Source organism: Gymnogyps californianus, chromosome 1 (genome assembly GCF_018139145.2).
Source record: "Gymnogyps californianus isolate 813 chromosome 1, ASM1813914v2, whole genome shotgun sequence".
In the NCBI taxonomy this organism is placed as follows: domain Eukaryota; kingdom Metazoa; phylum Chordata; class Aves; order Accipitriformes; family Cathartidae; genus Gymnogyps; species Gymnogyps californianus.
In genome coordinates, this window is record NC_059471.1 from 29,194,543 (window position 1) to 29,207,119 (window position 12,577).

At 42.4% G+C, this 12,577-nt stretch overlaps 1 protein-coding gene across 1 annotated transcript; it reads right to left on the reverse strand.

Annotated features, from left to right (window-relative positions):
• Window positions 1-1,540: 1,540 nt before the first annotated feature.
• ALG11 (ALG11 alpha-1,2-mannosyltransferase) lies at window positions 1,541-6,971 on the reverse strand. Its single transcript, XM_050902817.1, has 4 exons — window positions 6,934-6,971; window positions 5,599-5,832; window positions 3,945-4,876; window positions 1,541-1,834 (listed from the first exon to the last, which is right to left on the reverse strand). Exons 1-4 carry the CDS (start codon window positions 6,969-6,971, stop codon window positions 1,563-1,565), a joined length of 1,476 nt encoding a protein of 491 aa, XP_050758774.1. The 3' UTR covers window positions 1,541-1,562.
• Between the last annotated feature and the right edge of the window lie 5,606 nt (window positions 6,972-12,577).

Consider the following 12,577-nt stretch of genomic DNA (forward strand, 5'->3'; position numbering starts at 1 on the left):
TAGTGTTTCAAAACTTGAACTTGCTTTAAATTTCAGCCACATCAGTAACAAAATTTAAGGATAGCTGACATTAAATGCCAAGTAAATCAACTGCTTTTCAACAGTGCTAAACGCTCAATTAAAATTAATAGAAGGTTGTTACTATTTTGTTTAAAAGGAAAAAAAAAATCAGGCTACTTTTCAGATCTCTCAATGTTGAAAAATCCTCATCCAGACTGAAATGCACTTTCATCTTTATTATTCTAAACTACCTGGGACATCTCTGACACCACTTGCTTGAGCAAATTTCTGCTTGCATACTCTCTAACCATTGTTGTATCATGTAAGAAAGTCTCCTAGTCAGTATTTTATATTTCCCTAGCTCAATCAACTCGTTTTAAGCAGCTCTCCCAGGTTTTTGTAATCTCTGTGTACTGCCAATACAGCTTTATAATCCATAGTTTCATTTACACAGTACTGACCCTACATATAGTATCACCAACTGCTCAGCAGTTTTATATAGTAGCAGTAAAAGGGTTTATTAGCACCATAAGAATTGTGCATTCCTCAATTCCTAATAAAACATGGGAAAGTAGGTTCTTCCAAGCATATTTTTTCATATACAAAATTTCATATAAGCCAGGTGAAACTTAAATAGAGGGAAAACCACATTCTAAAGTCTTATTTCAGTAGCTTTTTGCACTTCTCTTAGTTTGCTAAAATATAAAATACTGCTTTGACGGCTCAAAAAAGGACTATATGTTTTTCCATTTTTGATACAAAAGCAGATGTCCAATTTTTGAACATTTTGTTCACAGTGTTCTCAGTTTTATAATAAGCAGTAGTTTAGGGCTTTAACAGTCATGTTTGTATAGCATTTAATTATGCTCTCTAATCTAGACCCTTCTATTCCCTAGGAACAGAAAACCTTTCAATAGAGTGGGGTTGGAGAAACACCATTAAGTTGTCATACTGTGAAAGAGCATGAGGAAATAGCTAATATAAGGATCATAGACACGTGCAATTGTTACACTTATTAAAAAGCAAGCTAGGAAAAACACCATATGATTAACCTAAAGGAATCACTGTAGGTAATGAAATCTCCAGAACCACAATTAAAATCCCACATAATAGAATTTTGCCACACAACGGGGGACAGCAAATTGAAAATGTCCTACAGATTCTGGAAGAAATCTTCTGGGTACAAAAGCTATCCAAAAAAAGTGTTGACTTTAAAAAATGTGACTGTGGGTGAAGAGTCACGAAATGGGTGGAGACTGAAAGTATTCAATAAATAAAAGAACTTCCAGATGTAGTTCTGTTACCAAGGAAATGTGATGGTTCTCTGAATCTAGAAGGTTTTGCAGTGCACCGTACTGTCATGTAGCCAACACAGAAAATTTTCAGGAGCATTTCTTTCCCAGTAAAAAAATCTCTATTACATAAAGCAGATACCCTGACAAAGAAAAAAAATCTCTTTAGTGAATGGGACCAAGGGATCATAGATTAGATATATTTACAGGTGACACATAGTCAAATATAAAAATTTAATTTTATTCACATACATTTTTATTCATATACATTTATTTAAATAATGGCTCCACAGATAACAGGAATGTCTCTTCAAAATGCTGGTCAGAAAACCTGTGCACAGAGCGACGAGCATTTTCTCTGATCTCTAACCTTTTTTCAGGAGACAAAGAGAGGATATAAGCCATCATCTCAGCATAACTGTCCTCGTTTTCTGCTAGGAAGCCTGTAATATGTCCTCCATAGGGTACCACAATATCTAATTTGGGGCCTCCAGAATTGTGAGCCAGAATAACTGTGCCAGCTGCCATACATTCAACTACTCCTGTAAAAGATACAAAACATGCTGATATGAATGTGCACATCATGTACTTTGGCTTTCTATAAGGAACTGGAAAGTTGAAACTGCAGTAGAATTCACCCAGTATTATAAGCTACTATAAACTGCCGTTCTAGATCAGCTTGAAAAATACAGAGTAAATGGTCTCATAAGAAAAACAAATTTAAGTTTTTCAGTCCTAAGGACTGAAATTATAGTTTCTCTTAAACACATAAAATTGAAATTAGAAATCAGATATAATTGGTTAAGTTGTGGTTCTTGTAATATATTTGATTTACCCGAGATAGATTGTATCACCAGTATATAAGGTGGAAAAAAAGCTGAATATTGAAACAAATGTAAAGGTAAACATGGAAGGTAGCTCTGTGACAGAACACTGCATAGTTCTGTTCCGCTCTGTAACAGAACACTGCAACACTGGTTTTATGGTATGGTGGCAGCTGCAAAAAATAAAAATTAGAGCTGAACATAACTTAATTTTCTCATTCACACTGAAGACTTAACATTTAGAAAGATACTGAGAGAAAAGCTGACTATACACATTTCAATCAGATGATATTCAGAAGTTCAGTATTTTGCAGATTAACAAACCTTTATAGCTTTTGACAACTCAGCAAGACAAACTAATAAAAATTGTTATTGCTACATCTGTATTTTTGATGGAAGAAGTTTTAATGAAACGGGAATCTGACAGTAAGCTTTCCTCAGCCAAAAGCAGCAGGATAGGAATAGCATATAATGTATGCATCAACTTCAGTTCTCCTCCATGGTTCCAGAACAGACCTTAGAAATCACTTTAATTGCTGATTCTTCTCAGTTCTGATTTGATTTTTAAGAAGTTCCCCTAGCTCAAAAATTGCCAACTATAAATAATGCTCCAAAGTTTTGGAACACGTGTTTTACAGGTAAAAAGCCATTGGAGATGAAGGTGAAATCATGCTGAAATTCAAAATCACAGTGTGATTGTATCACTTTAAAAAAAAAAAAAATACTTAAACTGTTTTGTGGGGGAAAAAATATAAGAAACCATTATTTCCATTTTACGGTAGTTGCTACTGGGAGACACTTCAGAGTAAATTTTTTTATATCCAGTTCCTACAGACTATAAACTACTACTCCTGATACTTAACTTGTATTCTAATAAAGTCTGATGACATTAACTGCAGTTTAGTCACATTATAGCCAAGTAGGGCATCCGTCTGCTTGGCTGCTAACTTACCCTGTCGCAGATTTATGGCAGAAGGGCAATCTTACATTCCCTTTCAAGGTCAGGACTCAACTAATCCCAATAAACTGAGCCAATACATTAATTCTGTATGACAGCACATGGCAGACCAGGTCCCAGCTCCTCTTTGGCATTCTGCTCCATGTTACGGTGACTGATTTAAGGACTTAATTGCCTTGGCAGAGGTGCCTAGTGCAATGAGATGACCAAGGGTACCTGGTGGCATCTACGTGCGGCTTACAAATAAGAGACGGGATCTGTGGGAGACTCACACCTCTGAAACACCAGCTAGAGCCCCATGACGTATGCTAGACATTTCAAATGGCAGTTGAGGCAGGTGAAACGTGATCAAAATCTCTACACATGGATGTCTACATGTGACCTGTGTCTAAACTCCCCCAGCAGTCAGTGGAGCCAACAGGGCACAATCTAAGGTGCTTAAACAGAAGTACCTGCTGCCTTTTGAGGCTCCGTGGGGTATGGAAGGCATCTGTGTAAGGCTGGCAAACCTAACACAGGACCTTAGGGTGACCCATGACCTTGCAGAGCGATAGCGGGAGGTCAGGCAGGACATCTTGGGCAGAACAGACAGGACTAGCTGTCTGTTGAGGTGACTAGATGATGCCCGTAATTAACAGTCTTGGACGTCTACAGCGCTTCAGCTTGCGCTACAGTAGCACCTAGTGGTTAGTCATCTGAATTGGTCCTGTAGGCTTTACCTCAGCTAGATTCCCTCTGACAAGAATGGGAGCTGGACACCTGCTTGGCATGCAGACTTCTATGCTTAGACACCTTAATCATGAACCGAAGCCCTCCCCAACTGTGTCCCCAGCTGGGACAAATGGCTGAACACTGAAGAAAGATACTGACCGATCCCGAAGTGCTCATTCCACATCGTATGCAGGCCGATGGTGGCCTTGGCCAGGTGTCTCTTTAGCTCCTCAAAGGGAATGTTTATTCTGAACTTCACGTCGTTACTAACTCCCAGCTCTTCACAAAGACCTTTAAGGTTATTTACACGCTCTTCATCTTGCTGGTTACGACAGCCTCCAATTAAGATAAGCTTCAATGATGGCTGCTGCCCCAGTCTCTTCTCTTTCAGCAATTTAGCAAAGGCTCTGATTTGCAAAGGATGATCTTTTTCAGGCCTAAACTGGCTGACAGAAACAATGGAATATTCAGTGGTGCTCTTTTCCTCTTCCAGTGGAATATCCAGGAAGGTCTGAACATCGCACGGTGGATACACAATGCTAGTGTAAGCCCCAGCTCTCCAGAGGGAAAGGATGTGATTTAGCGTCCAAGAAGAATTAACCATAATCACATCACTGCAGGAACCAACCAATCCGTACATGAAAGCAAAGAAGTAGTAGTAGACAAGTTTAAATTTGCTGAAGAGAGGACTGTTTGTAATGAAGGCTGCATTGTTAAACCTGGTATCTTGATTCCTAACGACAGAAAGCATATCGGTGCTGATAGTGGGATAATGGACATAGCATCCAACACAACAACCTCCTAAATATTTAAAGAGGGGAAGCGTGAAGGCATAACCCATTGAGTCAATATAAATATCAGGAACACACTTTAGAAGAGCTTCCCAGCCAAGAAACACTGATCCTAAACTTTGTCCCAGCAAAGTAAAGTGAGGGTAAAGAGAAGCTTCCACAAGGTAGCGTTTTTCTAGAAATACAAACTTCACAGGATGAGTTAATTTAATATTGAATCTTCTGAAAGCGCCTTCTACTATTTCTTCTCCAGTGGCATCTCTATCACCAGTGTAAACAACACACGTTACATTTCTGTATCTGCAAGAGTAAAGAAAAAGAATTTCATACATTCTTCTCTTCAAATTTTTTAACGTGAAACTAAAATATTATCCATTCAAAATTACTCAAAAAGTATGTGACAACAAATGTCCGGCCTAGCTCCGAAATGATTTTAACTGAATTATACTTTTCCTTATACTTCCACAGTTTTTTCTGATCTGCAGAAAAACATATGGCTGAGGACTTGGGGAATATTTTTTTTGAGTAAAACATAAAAGGAGGTCAGTATTATTCTACAGACTTAAGAATGCCTTGCCCTACATTAGGAGATGTCTGTCTAGTGCATAGCATGAGTAAAATGCAGAAGACTGTGCAAGCCAGTGGATGTGCCAATGTTAAATCCACTTTAGATATTAACTTGTTTTGCCTCCTGCACCAAGAGGCAAGTATCAAGATTATCAGTTATCTACTGATGAGTTATCCCCATACAAAGTTCCATGCCAGTAGCAGGAAACTGAGGAGGCAGGAGGGGTTCTCCCAAGGAGAAAGAAAACGTGAGAGATGCCACAGCAGGAAAGATCAAAATCTGGGTAAAGGGATGAAGTGGAATGGTGCAACCAGGTGAAACTCAGATGTAAAAAAAATGTAGGACCAGTAGATTAATGATACCTATTTAAATACGCAAAATGCCAAAATGTTCATAAATAATACCATTGGTAGCTGAGAATGAAATACGGTATTTGATAAAGAGATATGCTTACTTTTTCTGGAGCGTTCTTATGGCACACCACAAGACTCTCTCCCCTCCACCACCTGCATTGCAATACGGGTGAAAAAAGGCAACTAGCAATGGCCGCTTCCCATCTTTTCCTGCTGAGGTCAACTGTTTTTTCCTTTGTTGTATCCAGAGCCGTATTCCCCACAGTAGTACCACCAAGCAGATACACAAAATTCCACTTAGAAATAATGCAGGGATTAACAGTGAGCACAGCAATCTGAAACAAGGCGGAAATTTTAAAATATAAAACTGCTTTAAAGAAATACTATGTATGAAATTGAGAGAGAACGGCTTACAGGTACAGCTACAGGGATTTCAACAATTTCTTGAGTTCTTCTAATCTCAGAAATCTGAGAATGATCACAATCAGAAAGTGATCTGTGTTTCATTTCAACAATTATGGGGAAAAAAAAAATCACTATTCTACATTGTTTAGCCAAAGATTTTTTTTCCTACTGTTACCTCACAATCATTTATTGTTTATTCGTGCCATATATCTTCATGTGCTAGATACACTATAAAGGTTGCATGCCCTTAGCAATCTGGCAAAACACAACTAGCAAAGCTATTTCTAAATAGGTTTGTAAGAGTTTTCTTCAGTCCAATCTCCTGTTTGGCCTGCCTTAGTGTGAACTGCTTTGGTGCAGAGCTACTTGGGCCAGCCTGCACTGTATGACCCAGAACATGCATTTTCCGTTTCCCTGAGATTTGAAGAGCTATGTCAATTGTCCAGAAAAGCTCTGAGCAGTTTCTCTGTTTAGAGACACCTGGTTCCTCAGATTTCTGAAGCACTCTCTGACAGGGGCATTCCCTTTGCTCACCACCACGTCCCTGCACAGCTCTCCTAACCCAGGAACGGGAAGTTTCTCACAGGAGTCTCTTCTTGGCCTAGAGAGCTTCACAGGCACTAGAGCCTCGGTTCTGATGCTGTGCTACGCGTTATGATAAACATCATTTACTCGACATTGAAGGGGTTGCCCACGGAGAGCCACGCATCACAACTGACACGTCAGGTAAGAAAACACTTTCATTTTCGGGATGAAGAAGCGGAAAAGCACATTAACCCATCCGAGGCCGGCGGCAGAGCGAGAAGGAGCCGGGTAGGCACCCGTCCCACCTCGTCCTGCCCGGCGGCCTCCTCTCCTCGGGGGGGGGGAACGGGGGGGGGCGGGTGCGTGACGCCCGGGTAGGCTCGGGGGGGATGGGGGAGCGCGGCCGCAGCTTGGCAGGGGGCCATGGAGGCGCGGGGTCTCCTTCTCCCCTCCCTCTCCGCTGCCAGGACGCGCCGCCCCACACACGACCCTCGCACCCCCGGTACCTGATCAGCCCACACAGACACAACCCTCCCGCCACCATCTTGGAAAACGCCGCGACGTCTTTCCGCCGGAAGGGGTGGCTCCTGGCTGGGCGGGGGCGGGACCAGCCGGGCATTGTCTCCCTCTCATTGGTTCCCGCGGGAGATAGACGGAGGGGAGGGGAAAGGGGCAGGGCCAGGAGCGGCGCGGCCCTGCCGAGTGGGAGGGAGTGGCGAGTGGGGCGTGGCCGTGCCGGGGGAGGGGGGGCCGTTGACGCGGGCTGGCAGCGCCCCCTGAGGGGCGGGAGCGGCGCTGCAGCCGGTGCCGTCGCTGTAGCCGTTGCCGCCGCCGCCACCGCCTCCGCCGCCTGCGCCGCCTCCTCTTCCTCCTCCTCCCTCTCCTCCTCCTCCTACCTCCGCCGCGGCGGGTCTCCTCAGGGGACAGCGCCTCCCTCCCGTCCCTCCGGGCAGAGCCCGGGCCGGGGGCACCGCGGCCCCTGCCGCGGGGGTTATACGGTGTGGTGTGTGAGGAGGCAGAGGGGGCTTCTTCTCCTGCAACCACCACATGCAAATTTTGTCTCTGTAAATACTGGCCCCTCTCTTTGGCCAGAAGAGGATGGTATTCGATGTCCTGTCTTCCAGCCCTGCCTTAATCTCGTGCTTGTAAGTGAATCCCTCTTTATGGAGACGTACCTGTCCGCTCTCTGCTAATGTGTGCAAGGTAACTCTGTGAGGCCGAGGGCAGGGTGTCCAAAATACCCTGCGCCTGGCGCTGTCTCTAAAAGGATCGCCGTGAACATGCTCACCACAGACAACTTCTACTGCAGGATGTCCAGGCTGTCTCTGGCTAATAGACATTGTTTCCTATTTTGTCTTGATTGGGGAGTATGTGCACAGACCAGGGGATTACTGTAGAGATAAGACTGAACAGTGCTGGTTTTTAAAATGCTACTAATGATGTGTCATTAAACAGAAAGACTTTCTATTTCTAAAATGGCTTCCCTTGGAAAAATGTGAGAAACTCATCCTGCTCTCCCAGATGCTGGGAAGTATTGAGTGAAAATACCAGACTGTAGGTGAGGAGGTGCTTAGGCAGAACAGGCCAAAACGTTTCTGATTTCCTGTCACGTCCCTAGGTGCTTTTTTTCCCCACTACATTCTCCATTAGAAAAAAAAATAAAGCTTTATGTGGCAAATTTGATCTAGATAACTCAGTCTCCACTCTCTTGCAGAGTTGAGGTTGTCCAAAATTTGAGACCATTTCAAGCATACTTTCTTTGAACAGGACCTCTCCAGAACCTGTGATCTTTCAGCCTCTTTGAGGTCAGCGTGATCTCTTTCATGTCATAGCTGCCTGTGCATTTTGAGGTCTTGAAGCTGTTAGGGATGTTTATGAAGGTCATCCTGTGTCTTCTTCATCAGAAGAGCGCTGGTTGGAAAATGCTGAATCGTTAGTTTATTTGGCCATTGCTATAGCCCAAAGCAGAGAGACAAAGTCTCTACTGTAGTGGGAATGAGAAGAGTTCAGCTTAAGTAATGGTTATTTGGTTCTGACCTGCCTGGATTGAGTTTTCCACTTACGAGGACTCACCATGTGGGAATGGAACTGGAAATGTGTCAGGCCCTCAAAGTTAGAGTTTTATTGGTTATTTTACTGGTGTTTTTATTTAAATCTTTTCACTGTCCTAAGTACCACTGACTATAGGTTTTACCAGGGCATCTCTGGCTTTATGTAAGCAGGTAAATTGGAAGAATTCTGTTGGGAGGTCCAGCAAGCATGACCTAACATTTGTTTTCTGAACCAACAGCTCTCATTAAGTAGGGTGCTATAGGCATTGGTTTCTCTCCCTTAATCTTTTTCCTCTTCCCCGACAGAGCAGTTGCCTGAGAAGCATGTGGGATGTTTGCAGAAGAGACCTTTGCTGGATTCACATCTCTCAACTAAAGACACCTCTCCTGTAATGTCAACATTTGAAGATAATTGCCTGGGTTCAGAGAAGAGGCACAGTTCTTCTAGGGAACAAGAAGTCCGGTCTGTTTTAGATGGTGAAATTTGTGTGTCTCCCCACTGACTTGAAAAGGAGCTTATGGCCACTCCCTTGGAAGGTCTGAATCTTAGATTGAGTGTCTTTATGAAGCTGAACGATCACAGGTTAGCCATGGCTTAATTAACATGAGACTTAAGTAAGGCTGAAGAGTTCCAGGAAGCAAGAAGAATAATTAATGAGGGAGGCACCAACATACCTGGCTTTTGAGTTGCCTGGGCCATAAATAGCAGATGCAGTGTTTTGGGTTTAGATTCAGCTCTCTGTTCAGTAAATCATACAGCAAAAGTACTTGGAAAAGCCTTTGGCTTCATGTGGCTAGAAGAGTACAACTTGTTCTTTCCAGTCAAGGCTCATTGCAAGATTAGCTGTACTGAAATCAGGATTTAACCCATGAAGCTTCCAGCACAAGTCCAACACTTTTCTTCTGGGTTCCAGTCCTAAGTGTCGTAAGTATGTTTTAGCTTGAGCCCAGCAAAATATCTTGCTTTTCCTGAAACCACCTAATCAGTTTCTTGGAAGTTCCCCAAATCTCCTGTTAACGAATGTGTATGTCTGTGCCTGTGGCAGCTGGAAGAAAAAGACTGATTTGCACAGTCACAATGGAAACAGCTGCCTCCTGGCAGCATACTGTATTTCCAGTGCATGAACTTTCCGGCAGGGTGAGCCTCAGACTTTATTCAGCTAGCTGTACAGTCAGACTTACTCTGCGTGCACAGCATAGCCATTGTGAGACGTAGGTCTGGCACTTCCCTGAAATATTGAAATTTTGCATGAATGCAAATTAACTGTCCACCATTAGTGTTGCACAGCATGTACAGTCACATAATTTTACTAGTGACAGCAAACTGAGGGAGTTGTTGTTGGGAGAACAATTCATAGGTACTGTTCTTGTCTTGTTTTTGCTCCCAGGGCAAACAACAGATAGGCCAGAGGAATTGTTTTGGTAGGAGCAGCCCTCTCTGATTTATATTTCTTTTTTTTTTTTTTTAAGCTTCATGGCCCTTTCCTTAGCATGTGCACTCATTTCTTGATGGGTACTTTCAGGTGGAGTATGCCAGGAAACATGATGTCCTTGCAGGCTGTGTGTGACCCGTAAGTTGTAGCTCAGGCACATGGTAATAAAGCATCTGCATAAACAGATAGATATTCTGGATCTGGATAACTTTTTCAGATCCTTACCAATGCTAAACAGGGGAAAAGAAGAGTTCTTCACAAGACAATCAGACTAGATACAAAAGGATGTGAAGAAAAGCTGCGGTGCATCTGCTTGTACTCCCTGCCTGGTTTAGATGTGTTTTTTGGTTTTTGTTTTTGTTTTTTTTGTTTTTTTTTTTTTTTCAAAAACTACGTGAGTTGCTACAGACACAAACTGTCACACAAGTTCAAATGATAATTTTGAAACCTTTGCCAGTCCTGGCACAAATTCCTCAGACCTGACTTTGCAGTCAGAAGATGTTTTGTTTGATGGCCCCTGTTTGTTCTGCAGTTCTTCCTATGTGTTTTGTAGTCACCTCCGATGGTCTTCTTTTCATGGAAGGCTATTTTTATTTTGGAAGCAGTGTTCACTTGCTTGTTGTAGGGAGAAATCTGCGTGATGATGGGAGTATCAAATAGTTTTCTCAGTTCTAATAATTTATAGTTCACAGACTCACAGAATGGTTGAGGTTGTCAGGGACCTCTGGAGGTCATCTTGTCCAACCCCCCTGCCCAGGCTGGGCCACCTACAGCCGGTTGTCCAGGACCATGTCCAGACAGCTTTTGAATGTCTCCAACAACGGAGACTCCACAACCTCCCTGGGCAACCTGTGCCAGTGCTAGGTCACCCTCACAGTGAAAAAGTGTTTCCTGATGTTCAGAGGGAACCTCCTGTGTTTCAGTTTGTGCCCATTGCCTCTGGTCCTGATGCTGGGCACCACTGGAAAGAGCCTGGCTCCGTCCTCTTTGCACCCTCCCTTCAGGTATTTATATACATTAGTGAGATCGTCCCTGAGCTTTCTCTAGGCTGAACAGTCTCAGCTCTCAGCCTTTCCTCATAGGAGAGGTGCTCCGGTCTCTTAATCATCTTAGTTGTTTTATTTTTTCTGTAGTCCATCTAGTGGTAATTAAAAAAAGACGTATTAATACTTTCAATGTTCTTTTGTTAACTTTTCTTTAATCACAGGCTATTCAGCTTCTCATTGAGCAATATGAAAACTGTGTTGCTGACAGCCTTACAGACTGCAAGGGATACCTTTAATGTGTGAATGTCCAACACAGACTAATTGACTTGTCACCACGTAACAACTTCCCCACCTTAATGCATATGTAGCAGAAGATATTGTATGCATGCATTTAGGGTATTGGCAATAACTTCAGCAAGAGCAGCGCTGAGCTCTCTGTGGTGTTCCTACTCCAGCGGTGAGAATGCTATTAAAAACCTTGTCTGTAGAAATTCCATGTGGCTGACATGCCAACAAAATTAAACTAGCCTTGTCATGAAGTCAGCTTTGTTTTCACCTTCCCAGAGATGTACCAAGTTTTTAATCTTTTGCTGCCTCTGTAAGCATTTTTGTCCTGTTTTAATTGCTTTCCTTATTAAGGTCCTTACTCTGAAGGAAAATCCACGCAAACAGGCCTTCTGAAGTGAGTGGTATTCAGAACAAATAGCAGAATCCAGTCACAGTGTGTTCTCCGCAAGCCTGCAAGGTATTTGACAGTTTTAAAGTGTGTTTTTGTAACTCTCATTCTTGCTGAGTACTCCACATATGAGTAACTTGGTAAGATAAAACCACTGGCATGTAATCACACAAAGAAACTGGATTAATATTGTGTAAGGATATTCATATGACAGTCATGTGGTCTTTTATACTTTCTTGTACAGTTGGTTACTTTCTTTCAGAAACATGCACTGTGTAGCACTGAGTGTCTCATACAGGGCTGCTGTCTTAGCTACCAAAATGCCTGGGACTGTTTTTAGCAGGAGTCTTAGATCATTCATATACACAGTAAGTTTTTCCTTTTTGCACATGTCTTGTGATAGGCTGTTAAATATTACAGTACATTTGTTCTTCATTGCATAGTAACAGGAGGCAGAAATAAAGTTGCACCAGTTATGTACTAAATATTTGCAAAGCAAAAAACAAGTATTGGAAATAAATTGTGGCACTAATATGGCTAGGGCAAAACACTATGGGGATGTTTTTACTGATATGTTGTCATATTAAAGTTGCTAAATACAAGCAATTCTACTAAAATTTTTTTAAATTTTTTAATCTGTACTTTTGAGCTAGATGTTCTACGGCACGGGTGCTCACACCATGTAACTGAGCAAAAGCTGCCCTTTTTTTTTTGGCAGAAGCAATGAAGAATTAAGCAGCTTGGATCTACACAGAATTTTTGCAAGAGCTCCTATAAACCACCTTTATTTGTATCACCAGGCAATTTAAGCAGGTTGAACCCATAGCGTTTGATTAACAGAAGATTATTTTCACACGAGTTGTCCCGGTTGGGAAAGGACCGTGTAGGAAAACAAATCAGTTCCACTGTTGGAGTTTAATCCTGTAGATTGTGCCAGTGTTTTAGCCTCCCATGGACTCTTCTGTCAGTTCTCCTAAACAGTTACCGGCAGGAAAAAGCAAAAT